Here is a 21,998-nt window from a genome sequence, read left to right as displayed (position 1 = left end):
AGACGCGAGGCTGTAATTGCTGCCAAAGGTACTTCAACAAAGTATTGAGTAAAGGGTCTGAATACTTATGTAAAAAAATATATATTTTTATACATTTGCAAAAATGTCTAAACCTGTTTTTGCTTTGTCATTATGGGATATTGTGTGTAGATTGAGGAAAAAAACAATTTTATCCATTTTAGAATAAATCTGTAACGTAACAAAATGTGGGAAAAGTCAAGGGGTCTGGATACTTTCCAAATGCACTGTATAGTGTACACACACTAATGAACACGTCAAAATAGTTTAGTTGGTTTAGTTTAGTTTGTATGATGTTGACTTGATTTTCTAGCTGACTTCACAGCTGACTCATATTTACCCACAACATATTTATGTCCACGATGATGGTTTTAACAACAATGAAGTCATTCTGTAACTACAGTATAGGACTCAAACGTAGTGGGAATGGGTAAACACTCCATGTTGAAAATGCGTTTATCTGTGTATGTACCTGAGGGAGTGTATGTGTGCTGCCATCCTGTTAGAAGGTAACAGATCATTTTATTACAATGGTTAAGATGGATTTTCATTGTGTTCCATGGTGTTATTCGCCCCCTAGTGGAGCTTTCTGGTACTTAGAAAGACTGTACCCAAACAGGAAGTAGAGAATTCGTTCTGCACGCATAGAGGCAGCTAAAAACAACGCTACGGTGCAGGTCTTTCAGTGTAGCTATTTCTTTTCACGCTTCAGCCTCGGAAAATATTTGTTTTTTCACTATTCTGTCTAGTTTTGCATGGGAACGCAATTCAAGGGCAGAATAGTATGTCTGTGTAATCTGTATCATCTGTCTCTTCCAGGAGGAGGAGGGTCCAGAGGTGCTACTGGTGAAGGAGGAGGGGTGTGGGGAGGGTCTGGGGAACCCTGAGGGGACCATGGTCATGGAGGACAACCAGACTACACCTCCTCCTGAACCCACAGAGGAACCAGCTGAGCAGCACAGGACCACATACAGTCTCACTGAGGTGAGCCCACTGTAAACTACTGTCTGAATTAAATTAGGTCGGGCTGTATTCCACTAAGCCTCTCAGGGTTGGAGTGCTGAATTAGGATCAGTTTTGCCTTTTAGATCATAATGAATGACTATGTAATCAGGTGGAGGACCTGATCCTCGATCAGAACTTCTACTCTGAGACTCTTTGTGTATAAGGGCACAGGTCTTGATATATTGTCAGGTAGTGTGGGACCATGCCTTTGAATTATCAAACTGTTAAAGAAGGTCAAGTAATCAAATCAACTAACACGTTTGCATAGGATCAAATCAACTAACATGTTTGCATAGTACTCATATCAATCCCTCATTGCCCAATCAGAAGATGCTCCATAGCAGGGTGCTCATATCATATTTCTTGATCCAACATCCTCTCACTCTGTATCTCTTACAGTCAGTAGACATGGAGGATGGGAAGCCTGATCTGCTGCTAGTCAAAGAGGAGACAATAGAGGATGAACCAGAGAGCATTGACCTGCTGAGTGGACTAAAGCTGGGGGAGCAAGGTAAGGGAGAAATAATATGGTCTACATACAGTAATAGATCTTCAATGGGAATAGTGATGCACTTGGCTATTATGTTTCCTTAATTTTCTTCATTCATAAAATGCAACTTATGTTTACATACAAAAACACACATAATGTACGAAAATTATTAGGTAATTGAAAAAAACTCCATATGTAGAGTTTTCTCTACATGTTTACATTTTGTAACCTCTTCCTGCAGGTGGTTGGCTGGATGCTAACAGAGGAGACTGGGCGGCCATCTTGGATTCCCAGACCCAGACCGGTGCAGCCAAAGGCTTAAGGGACAACATCACTGATCAGGCCAGGACCAGAGGCGATATAATGGAGGTCAGTGGATGGGACAGCGTCCTCAACTCTCGTCTGGGGAACAACACTGTTAACCACAACCAGAAACTGACAGTCGAACACAAAATGACCAAATTTAGTCTCCATGACAACATACTGGCTGAGACCAGGGCGAGACGTAGATTTGGTCTGCAGGGTCGGGGAGGTGTCGGTATGCAGCTGGAGAGAACAGACACTGACTCGGCTAGCGATGCTCCGTCCTGCTCCTATAGTTGTGATTCAGAGAGACTGATGGTGCCTCAGGTTAACCCCCTAACAGGTGCTGCCTTCAGCCTGCCTTCTATAGGATCTATCAACTGGAACATGGACCATGCGACAACACAGACACTTCCTGGCCTTCGTCCTCCTCACAATCTCCTAATGTTAAACCAGACCTCAGACAATGCCAGTGCCTCAACACTAAATGGCCACACAAGCCCATTGACAAATGACAGTAGTGGAGATGGAATCCGTAAAGCTGGCAGCGCCAAAGAGAAGCGCTTCCCATGTTCATTCTGTGGGAAAGCCTTCAGTTTTCCCAAACAAGTGGAGATCCACCAGAGGATGCACACTGGGGAGAAACCATTCAACTGTACCCAGTGTCAAATGCGCTTTGCCCGGGCTGGCCACCTGAAAAGCCATCAGAGAGTCCACACAGGGGAGAAACCCTTCAGCTGCCCCCAGTGTGAGAAGAGGTTCTCCCACCAGCACCAGCTGAAGAGGCACCTGAAGGTCCACACGGGAGAGAGGCCGTTTGCCTGTACGCATTGCGAGAAGAGGTACTCAGAGAGGAGCTACCTCAGGTTACACCTGCAAAAAATGCACACGGCTTGTGTATAGTGACATGTAATGTAGTTCTATTTATTTAATTTTTTTACCTTTATTTAACTAGACAAGTCAGTTAAGAACAAATTCTTATTTACAATGACAGCTTACTGGGGAACAGTGGATTAACTACCTTGTTCAGGGGCAGAACAACAGATTTTTACCTTGTCAGCTCGGGGATTCGATCCAGCAACCTTTCGGTTACTGCCCCAACGCTCTAACCACTAGGCTGGCTACCTGTCGCACCAAAGTTTGTTTGTTTGTCGTTCATTCTGTTGGATTTGGATGTAGTAGGGAACTGGATGAGGTGAACTAAGGAAAGAATGAGTATGATGAGACAGAGTAGATGATATGGTGGTGGTTGGTGTCTGTAAAAATGCTTCACAGATGAAAAGTGACAACCTTGTCCTGTTTGATGCTGGTGTTTTATAATGAGGAAATTATAGTGCCTTAATTCATGTTTACTTGACATGAAGTAGTGAGGCTGTGTGTAATGTAATGTTGAACCTTCATCAAAGCGATGGTACCAGATTTATAGAAAAGGTAAAGTGTTACTATAGTGAGAAGTTATTCTACTTGTGATTGCTATTTTGTTTAAATGAAATACTAAATTGACTCTGCTGACTGACTTGGTTATTTTGTATCATTTTTATATATATAAATATATATACATTTTTTATAATAAATTCCAATGCCTCCATATTGTTAGGTACTTGAATCACAGTGTTAGAGATGGGCTTGACTGTGGTTAACATTTTATAATATCATGTCATGTTTCTGTGTGTACAGCAAAGAGTTTCTTATATAAAGCTTTATGCTTTTCTGTACAATATTTGTTTGCAGTCTGTAGTCAATGAAGACCTGCTGATCTGGTGTTACTGGCGGAAGAGACTGGACCTATGAAGCAATTGGTCAGGATCATGGATCAGGAGCTGTCGCTCTTCCTTCCCGAGTCAGAACAACGGTCCCAACCGCAAGGGACAGAGACTCCACCACAACCACTACATAGAACACAACCAGTGGACAGGTGGACTGAACAACCTCACTCCTGGTGGTCATCAGAAAGACTGGGGGGGGGGGGTCCAGTCTGCAGCCCAGACCCTTCTCTTCACAGTCTCAGTGCAGGGATGGAGCAGGGAATGGGGCTGATAGATAGACCCTCCTGTTCCTATGATACAAACACCACAGTATCCATAATGAGCAGAGTAGATCACCCTGGGATTCAGAGGGAGCACCCCCCTATCCACATCGACAGGACAGCAGTGGAGAAGGTGGAAGGTTCCTCGGCGTACACATCACAGACAAACTGAAATGGTACACCCATACAGACAGTGTGGTGAGGAAGGCGCAATAGCGCCTCTTCAACCTCAGGGGGCTGAAGAAATTTGGCTTGTCACCTAAAACCCTCACAAGCTTTTATAGATGCACAATTGAGAGCATCCTGTCGGGCTGTATCACCACCTGGTACGACAACCGCACCGCCCACAACCGCAAGGCCCTCCAGAGGGTGGTGCGGTCTGCACAACGCATCACCGGGGGCAAACTACCTGCCCTCCAGGACACCCACAGCACCCGATGTTGCAGGAAGGCCAAAAAGATGGACAACAACCACCCGAGCCACTGCCTGTTCACCCCGCTACCATCCAGAAGGCGAGGTCAGTACAGGTGCATCAAAGCTGAGACCGAGAGACAGCTTCTATCTCAAGGCCATCAGACTGTTAAACAGCCATCACTGACACAGAGAGGGTACTGCCTAAATACAGACTAAATCATTGGCCACTTTAATAAATTAATCACTAGTTACTTTAATAATGTTTACATATCTTGCATTACTCATCTCATATGTATATACTGTATTTTATACCATCTATTGCATCTTGCCTATGCCGCTTGTGGCGGTTAATTTCTGTATTACCAAATGAGGAGAGACAAACTTATCACACAAGTTAGAGTTATACTTAAACTGAATCTTTATTAGTGAGAGCTCTGCAATAGCGATGGCTGGTCGACAAACCACCCTCAGATGATTTGTTGAGAGCCACGACACAAAGGCTGCTAAAATCTTTTATAGAAAAGATCCACTCCCTAGTCGACATGACAAACAACAGATGTGTGGAATGGGTCACAAGGTGAGACTTGATAAATGAGAAAGGAGTATCCCACAGCCAGATAGCATTTGCTATGAAGACTGTTCTTATTGTTCAGTTTGGCCCCTAAGACGAGGCTCCAATCTTGTTCCTGGTACTTCATAGCACAAAAACACCAACTCACTCTATTGGCATAAATCAATTGTCAACTCCAGATACTCCCATCTCAAGTAAAACCCCTTCTCGACCACACTCCTGGACAAACTCACTGAGGGGAGTAAGCCTCTAGGTCATACACTATCCCAGGATAGGTGCAACATCAGAGATGACATACAATGGTTCCAGACACTACCCCACACATCTTGTCTCAAACCTTACCTCCCCCAAGGCCAAAGGAGGGAGTGACTGGCGCACAGACATTGTGGAGACAAGTCATTGGTTCCCCATTAATCACGCCATTCCTTCACATGGTTTCAAATAGGTAAAGACACATTCACATATAAAGACAATGGTCCCTCCTGTTCTCTTCTCTTTCTGATATTTTGCATAGCACCAGGGACATGTGAAAGACTAGCCTGACTTCTCCCCTCTATGGGCCCCAGGTGACTGAGCCCCAGCTGAGGGAGGAAGTGCAACTGCCAACACCAGAGTCCGAAAGGCTGCATTCTAATAACTATCATATTATGCAGATAATAAATCATAATTATCTATGTTAAATAACTAATTTTGATTCTTACGCCACATGCTCTTTCATTGCTCATCCATATATTTATATGTATATACTCTTATTCCATTCCTTCCTGAGATTTGTGTGTATTAGGTAGTTGTTGTGGAATTGTTAGACTACATGTTAGATATTGCTGCACTGTCAGAACTAGAAGCACAAGCATTTCGCTGCACTCGCAATAACATCTATGTGACCGATTTGAGATGTATGCAGGGGATGTCTGGGAACTATTCTTTAGCAGAAATATTATAGTTATGTGAAGTGTCTTGGGGTAAGAGAGTAATTAACCACATACCCCTTATTAATTAACACTTTGTTAACTTGTCATTTGAAACAGGCTTGTATAAATACCTGTTTTTACAGCGACAGTAAGCCTAGGCTAGAACAAGCACTTGAATATTTACCTTACTGAGTAGACGGAATAAAGTAATTATTATTTTCAACTCTATTCTTGCTAACACACTGTTCGTTCTAAACAAGTATTCTCTAAGCTTGAAAGAGTATGCTCTAACATGCTGACCAGACCGGACACGTCGCGTGCGCGAGCGTGTTTAGAAATCCATGTTATTCAATTATTGCACCCACACTGCTCGCGCGCGCCAACGAGCGTCTGCGATGCCAAGGGCTAAAATAGAACTCCTATCTCTGACACATATCGCGCTGAAAGTCCGGCCTCTCCCATCTCCTCATTGGTTATACCCACGTGGGTGATTGAAAGATATGAAAGTTTAGATGCAGATCACCATATAAATTCAAAGATGAAAAAGCCTGAAAGGAGGAGAGATGACTAGAAACGATTCGGTTGGCCGTTTTATGTGTGGATTAATTGTCGGAGTAGAGGACCTTGTGCATTTCAGGTAAAATAACAACTCAATGTTTATATCCCAGGACAAATGATCTAGCAACAGCAAGCTAGCTAAATAGGACAAATTAGCTAGCAAGTGCAAGCTAACTAGCCATACATGTTTAATGCTTTTCGACCTGTCCCCAAATTAATGTCACTGGTTCAGAGTTTGTTTTGATATTTTAACTTGCGTTTGGTGTAGGGGGGCAAAATAAATGTATGCACGATGGCGAACGCGGGCAGCCGGTTTGAGTTCCGTGTAAGCTTGAAAGATAGTGATCATGAATAGGAGATTTGATATGTAAGGTAATAATCAGTACCGTATTTCAAAGAACAAAGCGCACACCTTTTTCAGTTAACCACAGCCTTTGAGCTATGACGCCAACCAATAAGATTCTTTCTCTTCAGTGTAAACGGAAGTGAACAGTTACCCAAAACAATTATCACGATAGCGTTTTTAGTATTGTTATTTAGACGTTTATTAACACCCTGGAACTCAAAATATGCCTAACTGCACAGAATCACATACTTACCTCAGGTAGTGTTTATTTCGCGTTGGAGACAGGACTTGGTTGCTAGATGTTCTAGGTAAAGCTAGCTAGCTGCTAACAATGGCTAACTGTATGGTTTTTCACAGTCAAATAGCCTCCGTCATGGAGGTGCTAGCAAATGCCGCTGTGGCAGAGATCTGTAAACTCGTAGACGACGACTATGCGGTATTTCGTTTGGAAATTACTCAAAGCCAGAAAGAAAACAGGACATTACGGAGGAAACTACAACTGCTGGAACTGAAGGTGTCACGGGAGCGCGCAGAGAGGACCATTCGTCCTAGAAGTGTCAAGATCCTCGACCGATACAGAGGAATGGCAAGAGGTACATTTTGCAGAAGGCCGAAGTTGCGCTGCCTGTCGCCCCAATCCCCTCTGCGCATGTGTGGCCTTAGATGTGTTAAACACGTACTGTAGTGTAGATGGTTAACCAGAATTGGGTCTTGGTCAGTTTTTTGATAGTATGCAATAACTCCCCAGGAATACTTGGCTGTCTTGTGCAAAGACACTATCATATTATAACCAGATTGTTGTTTAGTCCACTTTGTATTATTTACCCAATGAAAACAATGTAATGCATGGAACATATTACATCAATCAATAAATAGTATATCAAGGAGTTAGAAGTGTTACCTTACATCCTTGCCAAATCTAGACATTATCAATTGTGTACAATATACCGTTGAACATTGACAGTACCTAACCTAACCACGTCTTTCCCCCAATCACTCTCTCAGGTGAAGGACATCTCACTGTAGGTCACAGGAGCGTTGTGAAGCCAGCCGGACACAATACATGGCGAGATGACCAACCAATTACTGTTGATGAGGAGAGTGGAACCTCAACCCAGGAAGTTATCGTGATAGAGGTTAGTGTAATAGTGTTGCATAAAAAGATTGTTACTTTGTTAATCAAATGTGGCCCATTTATTTCAGAAAGGCTCGCCTCAGCTATTAACTTTCTTACATGTATCTACCATAGGGGAGCTTGTAAGACTTCTCTGACACAGTGTTTTCGCTGCAGTCATTTATCTGTGGCGCTGCGCAACGGCAAAGAAATATGGAACATGAAAAGAATGTGTCTGCCGAGGCGCACTTTAAAGATTCTAGAACAGTACACATTTACTTTGCCTCTGCAAACAAAACGAGTAATGCACGACAACCCCATAGTAGAATAGTTTCTTTTTACCTAGTCGGCTTGTTGTTGTGTGTTCTATGCGAGAGAGATATTCCTCTCGAGGCGCATTCAAGTTATGAGTGCCATAGTGCGAAAAACATGAATTCTGATAGGCAGTCAATGCATAACAATTCTTGCAATCACCGGGAAAACAGCAGTTGTAATGGCCTTTGTTAAAAACAGAAGGATCCCAATTTTCCATTCCAACTTTCTCAACTCCTTAGCAAACTGCACCATTTTAAACCCGTAGTTTTTAGCAGTGGCATGGTTAAGCACATTCCTGCTCCAATTCCCTGTGAGTGTATAGGGGAGAGTGGGGCTAAATGTAACACGGGCCAATTGTAGGGTAACTTGGGGTAAAACACAACCCTTCCTCAAAATATTTTGGGGGAGTTACTTACATTCTTTTTGATGAGACAGATAACATTTTTAGTTGAGCAAGAGTAGTGGCAACCAGGGAAAGTGTTGGGGGGGTGGGGGGGATAGTGACATAAAATGGTTTCTGGGGGGGGGGGTTACTCCAAGTTATCATAAGAGGTAGGCCTGTATTATATTCGCTCTGTTATTCATGTTTTTTGGGACATAAAATTCAGCAATAGGATGCTAACTAGCTAAAAGATGATTAGCCCAATAGGGTAAATGCAGATAGGCAACCCCATGCTTCAGCCTATTAATTTATAGCCACAATGCTGCATCAGTTGGGCTACAGGTGATAATGCTTATTGCTAATAGCACATTTGATAATATGGACCATGCATAGGCTATTTTTATGGTCCAATATGTTAAAATAAAAATATTGGTCAACCGAGAGTCGTCCTGTTATTTCAACCAATCGATTGGTTGAAATGTTTAAACTTATTTTTCCATATATGTTTGAATAAAGCTTGTCTAATGCTTTAAGCACACTGTTTGATTAAATAATTAAGACACACAAATTACTCAAGAAAGAGCCTGAGGATCACACTGTGCAAAAAAAAAAGAAAGACATGGAGTGCCTGTGTGACTGGCTCACGTTGTCTCGATTTCCTCCCTACTGCAGTGAAAAGGCACCAGAGGGACAGCATGTGTTTATTGCGCTGTCGGTGCTGATGCTGCAACCTCATTTCAGCCATTTAGTTTCTTACTTGTTTCTGACTGAAAAGTTATTTTACCGAAATCCCTAATTTGTTTAGGAAAAACATTCCCTATTCCCTCAACCCTTGCTCTCTTTACGTGAAACATGTAAGTATCACATGCAACCAATAGGCTATAGGTTAGGCCCTATCATAATGATGTCAATAAATTGGTTATAGCAAACTACGAACACAGTAACACGTGACAGCAAAATGGATGCAGAGGACGTGAAAAATATGGGTTAATGTTTATTGGTTGCTCAGGAGGTAAAGGGGAAGTCAGATCTGGGGAAGACATTTGACTTAGTTGTGGAAACTACTGGAGATCAATAAAAATTAGGGTCTAGGAGCAAACGTTGCGTGAGTTACGTGTGCCAAACAGTTGCTCTTAGATTACAATATAATTTTTTCGGACCATTTGAACAGTGTAAACAACACTAAATAACAGCACTAATGATTTATAAAACCTTTATTACAGCAGACTAAAAACAGTTGCATGCATTTGTGAATTGCAGTTTATTTATTGTTTAGGCTAATTATTCAAAGCTGCCTTTGTTATTTAATTTAAAACGAAAATGCTTGATTGCATTTCAAAGCATGAATGCCTCGTATGCTGTGTGATGGCATGAACAAGGGAATCATTGATTGATTGATTGCTACGGTAGCCTATATATTGAAATATATGGCTAAGTAAGTTAAGGTATTATAACTAAACAGGATGCGCTCTTAGGCCTGTAGCTCGATGGTGGTTATACAAGGCTACTATACAAAGATGACTAATCATAATGACATTACGTATTATAATGATGATCATAATAATTGTAATAATAACAATAAGAAGTTAAAGAAAATGTAGAGTATTGGAGCGAGAGCTGCGAGCATATTATGTGTGACAAACAGGTGTTGTTAGATTACAATATTATTTTTCTGGCTGTTTGGAACAGTGTAAACAACACTAAATAAATAAGTAATGCCAGTCTGTTGTAACAAACTTTTTTAAAGCCTTTATTACAGCATAGCAAAGATTAAAAACAGCCGAATCTGTGAAATTGCTTTATCCAACATTTTGCCATTGCATAAGGCTTGGTGTCAACGGAATCCGTAGGCTATATATATATATATATATATATATATATATATATATATTTATAGATGATTTATAAATCCAGGCACATTTAACAGTTAGGCTATTGATTGTAGACCTAATTAAATTGCAGTTTCCTCTCTCCTCAACTTTCTTAGACAATTAGGCTAAGGCAAGGGCTGTTTCCTCATCTCTGCTGCTGCTGCCTCTGCCGCATGGTTCTCAATCATAACATAACATAGGGAAAGGCGCCAATTCTACGGCGCACTGAAGATTATGTGGACAGCGACTGTATCCAACACGGGAGAAAGTGCATTTGTTCTAAAATATGATTTGATTTATTAGTGTTGCACCATTTATTTTTACATAATATAACCATATAACTTCAGTATCACATGTCTTAGAGTGATGGACTGTGCCATCCCCGTGGCCCCCGCAATGTATGAAACAGGCGCGAATCAGACAGGTGTCTTGTGCACCATGGGGAAAAAACAAAACATTTAGACTGCTCGACTAAAGAAATCTCGGTCGACCAACAGCCTATCGACCAGACGATTGATCAGTCGACTAAATGGGGTCAGCCCTAAAATTTATTTAAACAAATAATTGTACAAATATGTTATTGGGGCCCAATTATGAAGGTATAAATTATATTTTAGATGGTGTCAGCATAATTTTATTTTCATTCATTTTGGATTAAAATTCACTGCTACTAATTTTGCCAGAGGAAATACTGCTACGACATTGTTATCTAATTCTACTCATGTACCCTTAATAAACTCCTCTCTTCTTGTCAGTCTGCAGATGTAGAAGCTGCAGGTCCTGGAGAATCATCTCTGGTCAAGCAGGAGAGGACTGAAGGAGATGACCCACAACAAAGCAGAAACATCCAGACTGGCGCAGTGGCTGGAGTGGTGCCCCCTGAATCCATGGAGGACCTATCCACCGCCGCCACGCCTCAGCCCAGGACCCGACACAGCATCGCGGAGGTCAGTGGAAAGCCGAACGGCGTCCTCAAGACAGAGACGGACGCAGAGACTTTAACTGTCACAAAAAGGCTCTTACACACAGGATCTGACCACAGATCAGACACAGAGAGACTGGGGCTGGGGAGACTGGGCTGTCCTCCTGCTCCCGCCTCAGAGTATTTACTTTACGGTGACTTGAGGACAGTTCATTCCCATCTGGACTCAGGTGACGCGTTAGAAGCTGGCAATGATCCGTCTTGTTCTTACACTACAGAGATGGAACCTGTCAACATGCCCTTGGGTTTAGAGAGACAGACTGATCTGTCTAGAGGGGACTGGAACCGGCATTGTACTAGTGTGTTCTCTGAAGGGTGCCTAGATAAGAAAGGGGAGGTTATAGCGGTAGATGAAGTGACTGTGAAAGTAGAGGGTGATGCTCCTCCCACATGGAATGCAGATAGTCACCTAGGAGACGGATACTCACAGGGCAGAGATTTCTTAGATTATAGGGAAAGTTTAGAGACAAATCCAGATGTCGCAACCCACTCCCCTTTACACACGCCCAGGGATCGCGACCCAGTGTTCACGTCAATGGGGCCTTCCGATTCACATAGCCGCGTCCTTTTCGATCAGGTATTGAACTCAAACGAAAGGGCTAGAGCCCAGGTTCAGGAAAGGGGAGCAACATCAGGCAATAGTAAAAAGAAACAGTTCCTCTGCATGTTCTGTAACAAAGGCTTCAGCTGCCCCCAGAAGGTGGAGATCCACCAGAGGGTCCACACAGGGGTGAAACCCTTCAGCTGTACCCAATGTCACATGCGCTTCGCAGAGGCTGGCACACTGAAGAGGCACCAGAGGGTCCACACAGGGGAGAAACCCTTTGTCTGCCACGTGTGCCGGGCCAGTTTCTCCCACTCATTCAACCTGAAGAGACACCAGAGGGTCCACACAGGGGAGAATCATACAGCTGCCCCCAGTGTGAGAAGTTCTCCCACCAGCACCAGCTGAAGATGCACCTATAGGTCCACATGGGAGAGAAGCCGTTTGCCTGTATGCACTGCGGGAAGAGGTTCTCAGAGAGGAGCAATCTCAGGATGCACCAACAGAAAAAACATTCCACTCTATAACATAGAAAGTAACCATTCGACTCCATTGCTTCTGACGTTTAGCTCAAACCCTGCATTAAAGACAAAGATTAATTTTCATTGTTGTCAGCAGAAAAGATCCACAGATGCATTTGGATTAACGACAGTAACAGATTTCAGTGATGGAGAATATTTCATCCAGACATTGTGTGATATATATATATATATATATATATATAAGCCTAAAAAGTCTGTGACATATTGTGTTTGTACTGTGTAGACTATATGATGTTCACAAATGCCTATTTCATTACTTCCATTTAACTACTTACTTTTTTTCCCCCAAGACACTTTTAATGAGTATATTAATGCAGTTTATCAAGTTCATGCAGATTTTTAGTTGAGACATGACATGTACAGTTGAAGTCGAAAGATTACATACACCTTAGCCAAATACATTAAACTCAGTTTTTCACAATTCCTGACATTTAATCCTAGGTTTTCATTTAATCCCTGTCTTAGGTCAGTTAGGATCATCACTTTATTTTAAGAATGTGAAATGTCAGAATAATAGTAGAGTGATTTATTTCAGCTTTTATTTCTTTCATCACATTCCCAGTCGGTCAGAAGTTTACATGCACTCAATTAGTATTTGGTAGCATTGCCTTTAAATTGTTTAACTTGGGTCAAACCTTTCGGGTAGCCTTCCACAAGCTTCCCACATTAAGTTGGGTGAATTTTGGCCCATTCCTCCCGGACAGAGTTGGTGTAACTGAGTCAGGTTTGTAGGCCTTCTTGCTCGCACACACCTTTTCAGTTCTGCCCACAAATTTTCTGGAGGATTGAGGTCAGGGCTTTGTGAAGGCCACTCCAATACCTTGACTTTGTTGTCCTTAAGCCATTTTGCCACAACTTTGGAAGTATGCTTGGGGTCATTGTCCATTTGGAAGACCCATTTGCGATCAAGCTTTAACTTCCTGACTGATGTCTTGAGATATTGCTTCAATATATCCACATAATTTTCCTCATGATGCCATCTATTTTGTGAAGTGCACCAGTCCCTCCTGCAGCAAAGCACCCCCAAAACATGATGCTGCCACCCCCGTGCTTAACGGTTGGGATGATGTTCTTCTGCTTGCAAGCCTCCCCCTTTTTCCTCCAAACATAACAATGGTCATTATGACCAAACAGTTCTATTTTTGTTTCATCGGACCAGAAGACATTTCTCCAAAAGGTATGATCTTTGTCCCCATGTGCAGTTGCAAACCGTAGTCTGGCTTTTTTATGGCGGTTTTAGAGCAGTGGCTTCTTCCTTGCTGAGCGGCCTTTCAGTTTGTCGATATAGGACTCGTTTTACTGTGGATATAGATACTTTTGTACCTGTTTCCTCCAGCATCTTCACAAGGTCCTTTGCTATTGTTCGGGGATTGATTTGCACTTTTTTGCACCAAAGTACGTTCATCTCTAGGAGACAGAACGCGTCTCCTTCCTGAGCGGTATGATGGCTGCGTGGTCCCATGGTGTTTATACTTGCGTACTATTGTTTGTACAGATGAACGTGGTACCTTCAGGCATTTGGAAATTGCTCCCAAGGATGGACCAGACTTGTGGAGGTCTTGGCTGATTTCTTTTGATTTTCCCATGATGTCAAGCAAAGAGGCACCTAGTTTGAAGGTAGGTCTTGAAATGTATCCACAGGTACACCTCCAATTGACTCAAGTATTGTCAATTAGCCTATCAGAAGCTTCTAAAGCCATGACATCATTTTCGGGAATTTTCCAAGCTGTTGAAAGGCACAGTCAACTTAGTGTATGTAAACTTCTGACCCACTGGAATTGTGAAACAGGGAATTATAAGTGAAATAATCTGTCTGTAAACGATTGTTGGAACAATGACTTGTGTCATGCACAAAGTAGGTGTCTTAACCGACTTGCCAAAACTATAGTTTGTTAACAAGAAATTTGTGGAGTGGTTGAAAAATGAGTTTTAATGACTCCAACTTAAGTGTATGTAAACTTCTGACTTCAACTGTATGTGTGGATTTCATATGGAGTATTTAAAACTTGTTTATGTTTTAATAAACACAAAATGGGACTTCATTTTAAGACTTTCATTGAAACTCTTCAATATTCATCACATCTGATCTCACCCTATTCTGCATACACCAGACAGCGCTTTATAACCAATATACACTTACTAAATATACCTACACATACCCACACACTAACAAACACTTACTGTACACGTCAAAATAGTTTAGTCATGTTTGTCTGACTTTTGACTTATCATAGCTGACTTATTTTTACCCACATCATATTTATGTCCACCATGATTGGTTTAACAACAGTGAAGTCATTCTGTAACTACAGTATAGAACTCAAACATAGTGGGGATGGCAAAAAAAAACTTTGTTGAAAGTGTGTTTTATCTGTGTGTGCGGTTTGACTCAATGAGAGTGGGTTTAGGGCCATGAAATATTGTGTGGTTGGTGGCGGGTGGGTTGAGTAAAGCGAAAACGATACCTTAAAAAATACATAAATGTATAATTCTTGTGTAATTTATATCTATAGGGTACATTTAGCCTAAAATAATGAAAGGAAAACCTATCTGGCTTTAGTGTGTAAGCCTAAGCTTTAATTGTATGTACGCCCAACAGCCTATACACCAAGGGGCAGAAAAAGTTAAAGCTGCAATGCGACCCAACCAAATTCACATAGAAATGTGTGTTGTCTATCTGTCAGTCCCACTAAGCGCAAACCAGATGGGATGGCGTATCGCTGCACAATGCTGTGGTAGCCATGCTGGTTAAGTGTGCCTTGAATTCTGAACAAATCATTGACAGTGTCACCAGCAAAGCACCATCACACCACCTCCTCCATGCTTCATGGTGGGAATCACACATGCAGAGATCATCTGTTCGCCTACTCTGCGTCTCACAAAGACATGGCTCTTGGAACCAAAAATCTAAAAATGTGGACTCATCATACCAAAGGACAGATTTCCACCGGTCTAATGTCCATTTCTTGTGTTTCTTAGCCCAAGCAAGTCTCTTATTATTATTGGTGTCCTTTAGTGGTTTCTTTGCAGCAATTCGACCATGAAGGCCTGATACACGCAGTCTCCTCTGAACAGTTGATGTTGAGATGTGTCTGTTACTTAAACTCTGTGAAGCATTTATTTGGGCTGCAATCTGAGGTGCAGTTACCTCTGCTGCAGAGGATAAATTCATTAGAGTTAACTCTGGGTCTTCCTTTCCTGTGGCGGTCCTCATGAAAGCCAGTTTCTTCATAGGACTTGATGGTTTTTGCAACTGCACTTGAAGAGACTTTCAAAATTCTTGAAATTTCCAGATTGACTGACCTTCATGTCTTAAAGTAATGATGGACTGTCATTTCTCTTTGCTTATTTGAGCTGTTCTTGCCATAACATGGACTTGGTCTTTTACCAAATAGGGCTATCTTCTATATACCACCCATACCTTGTCACAACACAACTGATTGGCTCAAACACATTAAGAAGGAAAGAAATTCCACAAATGAACTTTTACAAGGCACACCTGTTAATTGAAATGCATTCCAGGTACCTCATGAAGCTGGTTGAGAGAATGCCAATAGCGTGCAAAGCTGTCATCAAGGCAAAGGGTGGCTACATTGAAGACTCAAATATATTTTGATTTATTTAACTTTTTTTGGGTTAGTACATGATTCCATATGTGTTATTTCATAGTTTTGATGTCTTCACTTTTATTCTACAATGTAGAAAATAGTAAAATAAAGAAACCCTGGAATGAGTAGGTGTGTCCAAACTTTTGACTGGTACTGTATGTAAATAAGGTCTCTTTTTAATACATTTTCAAAAATGTGTAAATAACTTTTTGCTTTGTCATTATGGGGTATTGTGTGTAGATTGCTGAGGATTTTTATTTATTTCATACATCTTTGAATAAGGCTGTAACGTAACAAAATGTGGAACAAGTCAAGGGGTCTGAATACTTTCCGAAGGCACTATAAGCATTTCTTGCAGTAAAATGACACAGCAAATGTAGGTAAAAATAGAAATAATAATTTTACTTCGGAACAGGGTTGAATAAATATTTATTTTAGCATCTTGAGGGAATGTGAATGCGCAGTTCGATACTGTCTGTAGAGGTGCAATCTTTTTCACCATCATAAAAGCTGATAGTATTTCAACCACATAAAATATGCATCCAAGCCAAAGTGAAATCTTATCAGAAACCTTTTGGGTCATTGTCACAGCTTTCAATTTCCTTACAACCGGTCAAACTAATGTCATTTGGAAATTCATTCACATTTTTTTATTTTTTTATTGCATTTTCTTCCCGGTCCCTAAAAGTCTTTGCTCTGTGAAAGAAACAGAGGTGACAGAGAACATCACCGATGTCAACTAGATAGAATGAATGCTTCAATCGAATTATGACATTCTGGTGAGCAATGGTTTATTTTGTCTTCTATGGCAACATGTAATGACACAAGCAGCTTCTCTTCTATCTACACTGAAGGAAAATATAAATGCAACAAATAAAGTGTTGGTCCCATGTTTCATGAACTGAAATAAAAACTCCCAGAAATTTTCCATAAGCACAAAAATATTATTTTCTCAAATTTTGTTGACAAATTTGTTTACATCCCTCTTAGTGATCATTTCTCATTTGCCAAGATAATCCATCCACCTGACAGGTGTGGCATATCAAGAAGCTGATTAAACAGCAGGATCATTACACAGGTGCACCTTGTGCTTATCACAATAAAAGGCCACTAAAATGTGCAGTTATGTCACACAACACAATGCCATAGAGGTATCATGTTTTGAGGGAGCGTGCAAGTGGCATGCTGATTGCAGGAAGTTCCACCGGAGCTGTTGCCAGAGAATTTAAAGTTAATTTCTCTACCGTAAGCCGCCTCCGTTGTTTTAGAGAATTTGGCAGTAAGTCCAACTGGCCTCAGAACCACAGACCACGGGGGTGAAACGCATTCTGATTGGCTGGGCCTGGCTCCCAAGTGGGTGGGCCTATGCCTTCCAAGGCCCATCCATGGCTGTGCCCCTGCCGTCATGTGAAATCCATAGATTAGGGCCTAATTTATTTCAATTGACTGATTTCCTTATATGAACTGTAACTCAGTAAAATCTTTGAAATTGCTGCATTTTGCATTTATATTTATGTTCAGTATAATTATTGACAAGTTGACTAACAAATAGCATACCAAAATGTCGGAAATTATAAGCAGAATCAGGCCAAAATTGTTTTAAAGACACCCTCTGTACATTTTTGTTGTTGTTGCTGTCTCTGACTAGCCCATAGTGCATTTTCTATATTTACGGTTATGGTGGGGTACGGGGCCTCTGATTTTCACTTTATCACATATGGTCAGGCCGATGCGGATGGGTTATTAGCAATTGCTTGCTGGTGCGGGTGAACAAACCTGCATACCACTGTCTGTGTAATTTGTACCACCTCTCTCTTCCAGAAGGAGGGTCCAGAGGTGCTGCTGGGGAAGGAGGAGAGGTGTGAGGAGGGTCTGGGGAACCCTGAGGGGACCATGGTCATGGAGGACAACCAAATTACACCTCCTCCTGAACCCACAGAGGAACCAGCTGAGCAGCACAGAACCACATACAGTATCACTGAGGTGAGCCCACTGTGAACTACTGTCTGAATGGTGTAAGGTCGGGGCCATATCCACAAAGCCTCTCAGAGTAAGAGTGCTGATCTAGGTCCGTTTTGCCTTTTAGATCATAATGAATAAGATTTCATGGAAAGATCCTAGATCAGCACTTCTACGCTGAGACTCTTTGTAGATATGGGCCCAGGTCTTGATTGATTTTGTCTTAAGTGTGGGACCATGCCTTTGAATGATCAAACCATTGAAGAGTGTGAAGTAATCCAATCAACTAACACATTTGCATAGTATAAAATTTGCTTGCATTGCCCAATCAGAAGATGCTCCACAGCAGGCTGCTCATCAGATTTCTTGATCCAACATCCTCTCACTCTGTATCTCTTACAGTCAGTAGACATGGAGGATGGGAAGCCTGATCTGCTGCGGGTCAAAGAGGAGACAATAGAAGATGGACCAGAGAGCATTGACCTGCTGAGTGGATTAAAGATGGGGGAGCAAGGTAAGGGAGAAATACATATAGCCTACATTTTTATTTATTTAATTTATTTCACCTTTATTTAACCAGGTAGGCAAGTTGAGAACAAATTCTCATTTACAATTGCGACCTGGCCAAGATAAAGCAAAGCAGTTCGACAACATACAACAACACAGAGTTACACATGGAGTAAAACAAATATACAGTCAATAATATAGTAGAAAAATAAGTCTATGTACGATGTGAGCAAATGAGGTGAGATAAGGGAGGTAAAGGCAAAAAAGTCCATGGTGGCAAAGTAAATACAATATAGCAAGTAAAACACTGGAATGGTAGATTTGTAGTAGAAGAAAGTGCAAAGTAGAAATAGAGATAATGGGGTGCAAAGGAGCAAAATAAAATAAATAAATACAGTAGGGGAAGAGGTAGTTGTTTGGGCTAAATTATAGATGGGCTATGTACAGGTGCAGTGATCTGTGAGCTGCTCTGACAGCTGGTGCTTAAAGCTAGTGAGGGAGATAAGTGTTTCCAGTTTCAGAGATTTTTGTAGTTCGTTCCAGTCATTGGCAGCAGAGAACTGGAAAGAGAGACGGCCAAAGGAGGAATTGGCTTTGGGGGTGACCAGAGAGATATACCTGCTGGAGCGCGTGCTACAGGTGGGTGCTGCTATGGTGACCAGTGAGCGGAGATAAGGGGGGACATTACCTAGCAGGGTCTTGTAGATGACCTGGAGCCAGTGGGTTTGGCGACGATTAAGAAGCGAAGGCCAGCCAACGAGAGCGTACAGGTCGCAATGGTGGGTAGTATATGGGGCTTTGGTGACAAAACGGATGGCACTGTGATAGACTGCATCCAGTTTTTTGAGTAGGATATTGGAGGCTATTTTGTAAATGACATCGCCGAAGTCGATGATCGGTAGGATGGTCCGTTTTACTAGGGTATATTTGGCAGCATGAGTGAAGGATGCTTTGTTGCGAAATAGGAAGCCAATTCTTGATTTAACTTTGGATTGGAGATGTTTGATGCGAGTCTGGAAGGAGAGTTTACAGTCTAACCAGACACCTAGGTATTTGTAGTTGTCCACATATTCTAAGTCAGAACCGTCCAGAGTAGTGATGCAGGACAGGCGGGCAGGTGCAGGCAGCGATCGGTTGAAGAGCATGCATTTAGTTTGACTTGTAATTAGGAGCAGTTGGAGGCCACGGAAGGAGAGTACATACAGTAATAGAACTTCAATGGGAATAGTGATGCACTTGGCTATTTCTTTCCATTCATAAAATGAAATCAATACAACTTATGTTTACATACAAAAACACACATTATAATGTATGAACTTCACCAGGTAATTGACTCAAAAAAAACTCCATATGTAGAGTTCTCTACCATATTTGTAAAGTCTATTTTCTAACCTCTTCCTGCAGATGGTTGGTTGGAGGCTAACAGGGGAGATTGGGCGACCATATTAGATTCCCAGACCCAGACGGGTGCAGCTATGGGCCCAGGGGACGACATCACTGAGCAGGGCTGGACCAGAGGTGACATAGTGGAGGTCAGTGGATGGGACAGCATCCTGAACTCTGGGCTGGGGAACAACACTGTTAACTACAACCAGAAATACAAAACAACATCCATGACAACAGACTGGCTGAGACCAGGGTGAGGCGCAGAGTTGGTACGTGGGGACGGGGAGCTGGAGCTACCTCAGGATACACCAGCAGAAAATGATTAGTGTATGATGATATGTAGTAATAATAATAATAAATGTATTTCTTTATTTTATATAGCGCTTTTCATACAGAATCTCAAAGTCTCTTTTAAAAAGTACAACTAATTCAGGGAGCTGGCAGTTCATGGAAGAGGGTCACAGCTAGATGATGATGCAGTTCAGTAAAGTAGTAGCTTGATTGGAGTCGGCGTTGATACAGCCAGGGAGGGAGACATCAGACAGGCCCGGCGCTTTATCAGGCACATCTGTCTCTGCAGTTCACAGCTCCTCCTCCTCTGTAGGTAGGCTGGAACATCCACCACCGAATGTGTAGCCCCCACCTGCGTGATGCATCGGCAGCAATAAGTGCCTGAGAGACCACCACACACATCAGCAACAGTCTCCTACGAGGCGAGCCTCTGTCATCCCTTCACACCACAGTCCACATCTTTCCATGTAGTACTAGTTAGTTCGTTTTTAGTTAATTCTGTTGGTTTGGGATGTAGGAGGGAACTGGATGAGGTGAACTGAGGAAAGAATGAGTATGAGGCAGAGTAGATGATATGGTGATGGTTGGTGTGATGGTGTCTGTAAAAATGCTTCACTGATGAAGAGTGACATAAGTCGACTCTTTAGGTTGATGCTGGTGTTTTATAGTGAGAAGGATAGTGCCTTCATTTGGGTTTGATTGTCATGTAGTAGTGAAGGTGTGTGTAATGTAATGTTGAACCTTTTCCAAAGTATTCTAAAATGTATGTTATCAAAGCAAGGGTTCCAGATTTACAGAAAAGGTCATATTACCATAGTGAGAGAAGTTATTCTATTTGTCACATGTATGGTTTTGTGCAATAAAAGTACTTTACTTCACGTTATGTGAGTGTATGACCATTTAGTTGAAATTAAATACTAACTTGACTCTGTGCTGACAATTTTTTTTAATAATTGCAGTGACTGAGTTTCCCTTAGCTCAGTCGAACCAAAACATTATACTTAATTCTTGAATCAACACATATGGAAATATTTTACAATAAACTCAGATGGCTCCATATTGTTAGGTACTTGAATCACAGTGTTAGAGATGGGCTTAGGCCTCCTAAGTGGCGCAGTGGTCTAAGGCACTGCATCGCAGTGCTAGCTCTGCCACTAGAGATTCTGGGTTCGAGTCCAGGCTCTGTCACGGCCGCGACCGGGACCCAGCGTCATCCGGGTTAGGGGAGGGTTTGGTCAGCAGTAATGTTCTTGTCCCATCGCGCACTAGCGACTCCTGTGGTGGGCCGGGCGCAGTGCACGCTGACACCGTCGCCAGGTGTATGGTGTTTCCTCTGACACATTGGTGTGACTGACTTCTGGGTTAAGTGGGCATTGTGTCAAGAAGTACTGTGGCTTGGTTGGGTTGTGTTTTGAAGGACGCACGGCTCCCGACCTTCGCCTCTCCTGAGTCCGTACGGGAGTTGCAGCGATGAGACAAGACTAACTACCAATTGGATACCACGAAAAAGGGGTAAAAGAAGAAAACATAATTATATATTTTTTTAATGATGGGTTTGACTGTGGTTAACATTTTATAATATGTCAAGTTTCTGTGTGTACAGCAAAGAGTTTCTTATATAAATCTTTATGCTTTTCTGTTCAATTTGTGTTTACAGTCCATGAGTACCTGCTGATATCCGGTGTTGCTGGCGGGAGAGACTGGACCTCTGAATCGGCTAGTCACAAATCCTGGCCCCGGATCAGAACCCTGGATCAGGAGCCGTCGCTCTTCTTTCCTGAGTCAGAACCAGGACCGAACCGCGAGGGACAGAGACTCCACCACCACACAGAACACAACCAGTGGACAAGGGGAC

The 21,998-nt window shown here is 42.1% G+C and overlaps 2 protein-coding genes and 1 long non-coding RNA gene across 5 annotated transcripts in view; 2 read left to right on the top strand and 1 right to left on the bottom strand.

The window, feature by feature from the left end:
• LOC145878615 (uncharacterized) overlaps positions 1–7,163 on the bottom strand; it is a 40,825-nt gene extending 33,662 nt beyond the window's left edge. Inside the window, exon 1 of the long non-coding RNA XR_014392107.1 lies at positions 6,896–7,163. This is a non-coding gene — a long non-coding RNA (uncharacterized LOC145878615). The remainder of the gene's footprint in view (positions 1–6,895) is intronic.
• On the top strand, positions 1,347–3,332 carry LOC145878614 (uncharacterized). The gene is made up of 2 exons (XM_082974202.1): positions 1,347–1,534; positions 1,755–3,332. The coding sequence occupies exons 1-2, from the start codon at positions 1,354–1,356 to the stop codon at positions 2,717–2,719; spliced, it is 1,146 nt and encodes a 381-aa protein (XP_082830328.1). The 5' UTR covers positions 1,347–1,353; the 3' UTR covers positions 2,720–3,332.
• LOC145850339 (uncharacterized) lies at positions 6,245–21,637 on the top strand. 3 transcript variants are annotated; one of them, XM_082974201.1, is made up of 7 exons: positions 6,249–6,375; positions 7,000–7,235; positions 7,648–7,778; positions 11,080–11,271; positions 17,822–17,983; positions 18,362–18,473; positions 19,871–21,637. In XM_082974201.1, exons 1-7 carry the CDS (start codon positions 6,302–6,304, stop codon positions 20,107–20,109), a joined length of 1,146 nt encoding a protein of 381 aa, XP_082830327.1. In that variant the 5' UTR covers positions 6,249–6,301; the 3' UTR covers positions 20,110–21,637. The 3 variants fall into 3 exon arrangements, with proteins under 3 accessions (XP_082830325.1, XP_082830327.1, XP_082830326.1); XM_082974199.1 differs by lacking the exons at positions 17,822–17,983; positions 18,362–18,473; positions 19,871–21,637 and having other exon boundaries at positions 6,245–6,375; positions 11,080–14,429; XM_082974200.1 differs by lacking the exons at positions 6,249–6,375; positions 17,822–17,983; positions 18,362–18,473; positions 19,871–21,637 and having other exon boundaries at positions 6,974–7,235; positions 11,080–14,429.
• Positions 21,638–21,998: the final 361 nt, after the last annotated feature.

The sequence above is a fragment of the Salmo salar genome, chromosome 04, assembly GCF_965601325.2.
Source record: "Salmo salar chromosome 04, fSalSal1, whole genome shotgun sequence".
Taxonomy (NCBI): Eukaryota; Metazoa; Chordata; class Actinopteri; order Salmoniformes; family Salmonidae; genus Salmo; species Salmo salar.
Note: the sequence above shows the minus strand (reverse complement) of the source record. Positions and strands in the feature narration are given on the sequence as shown.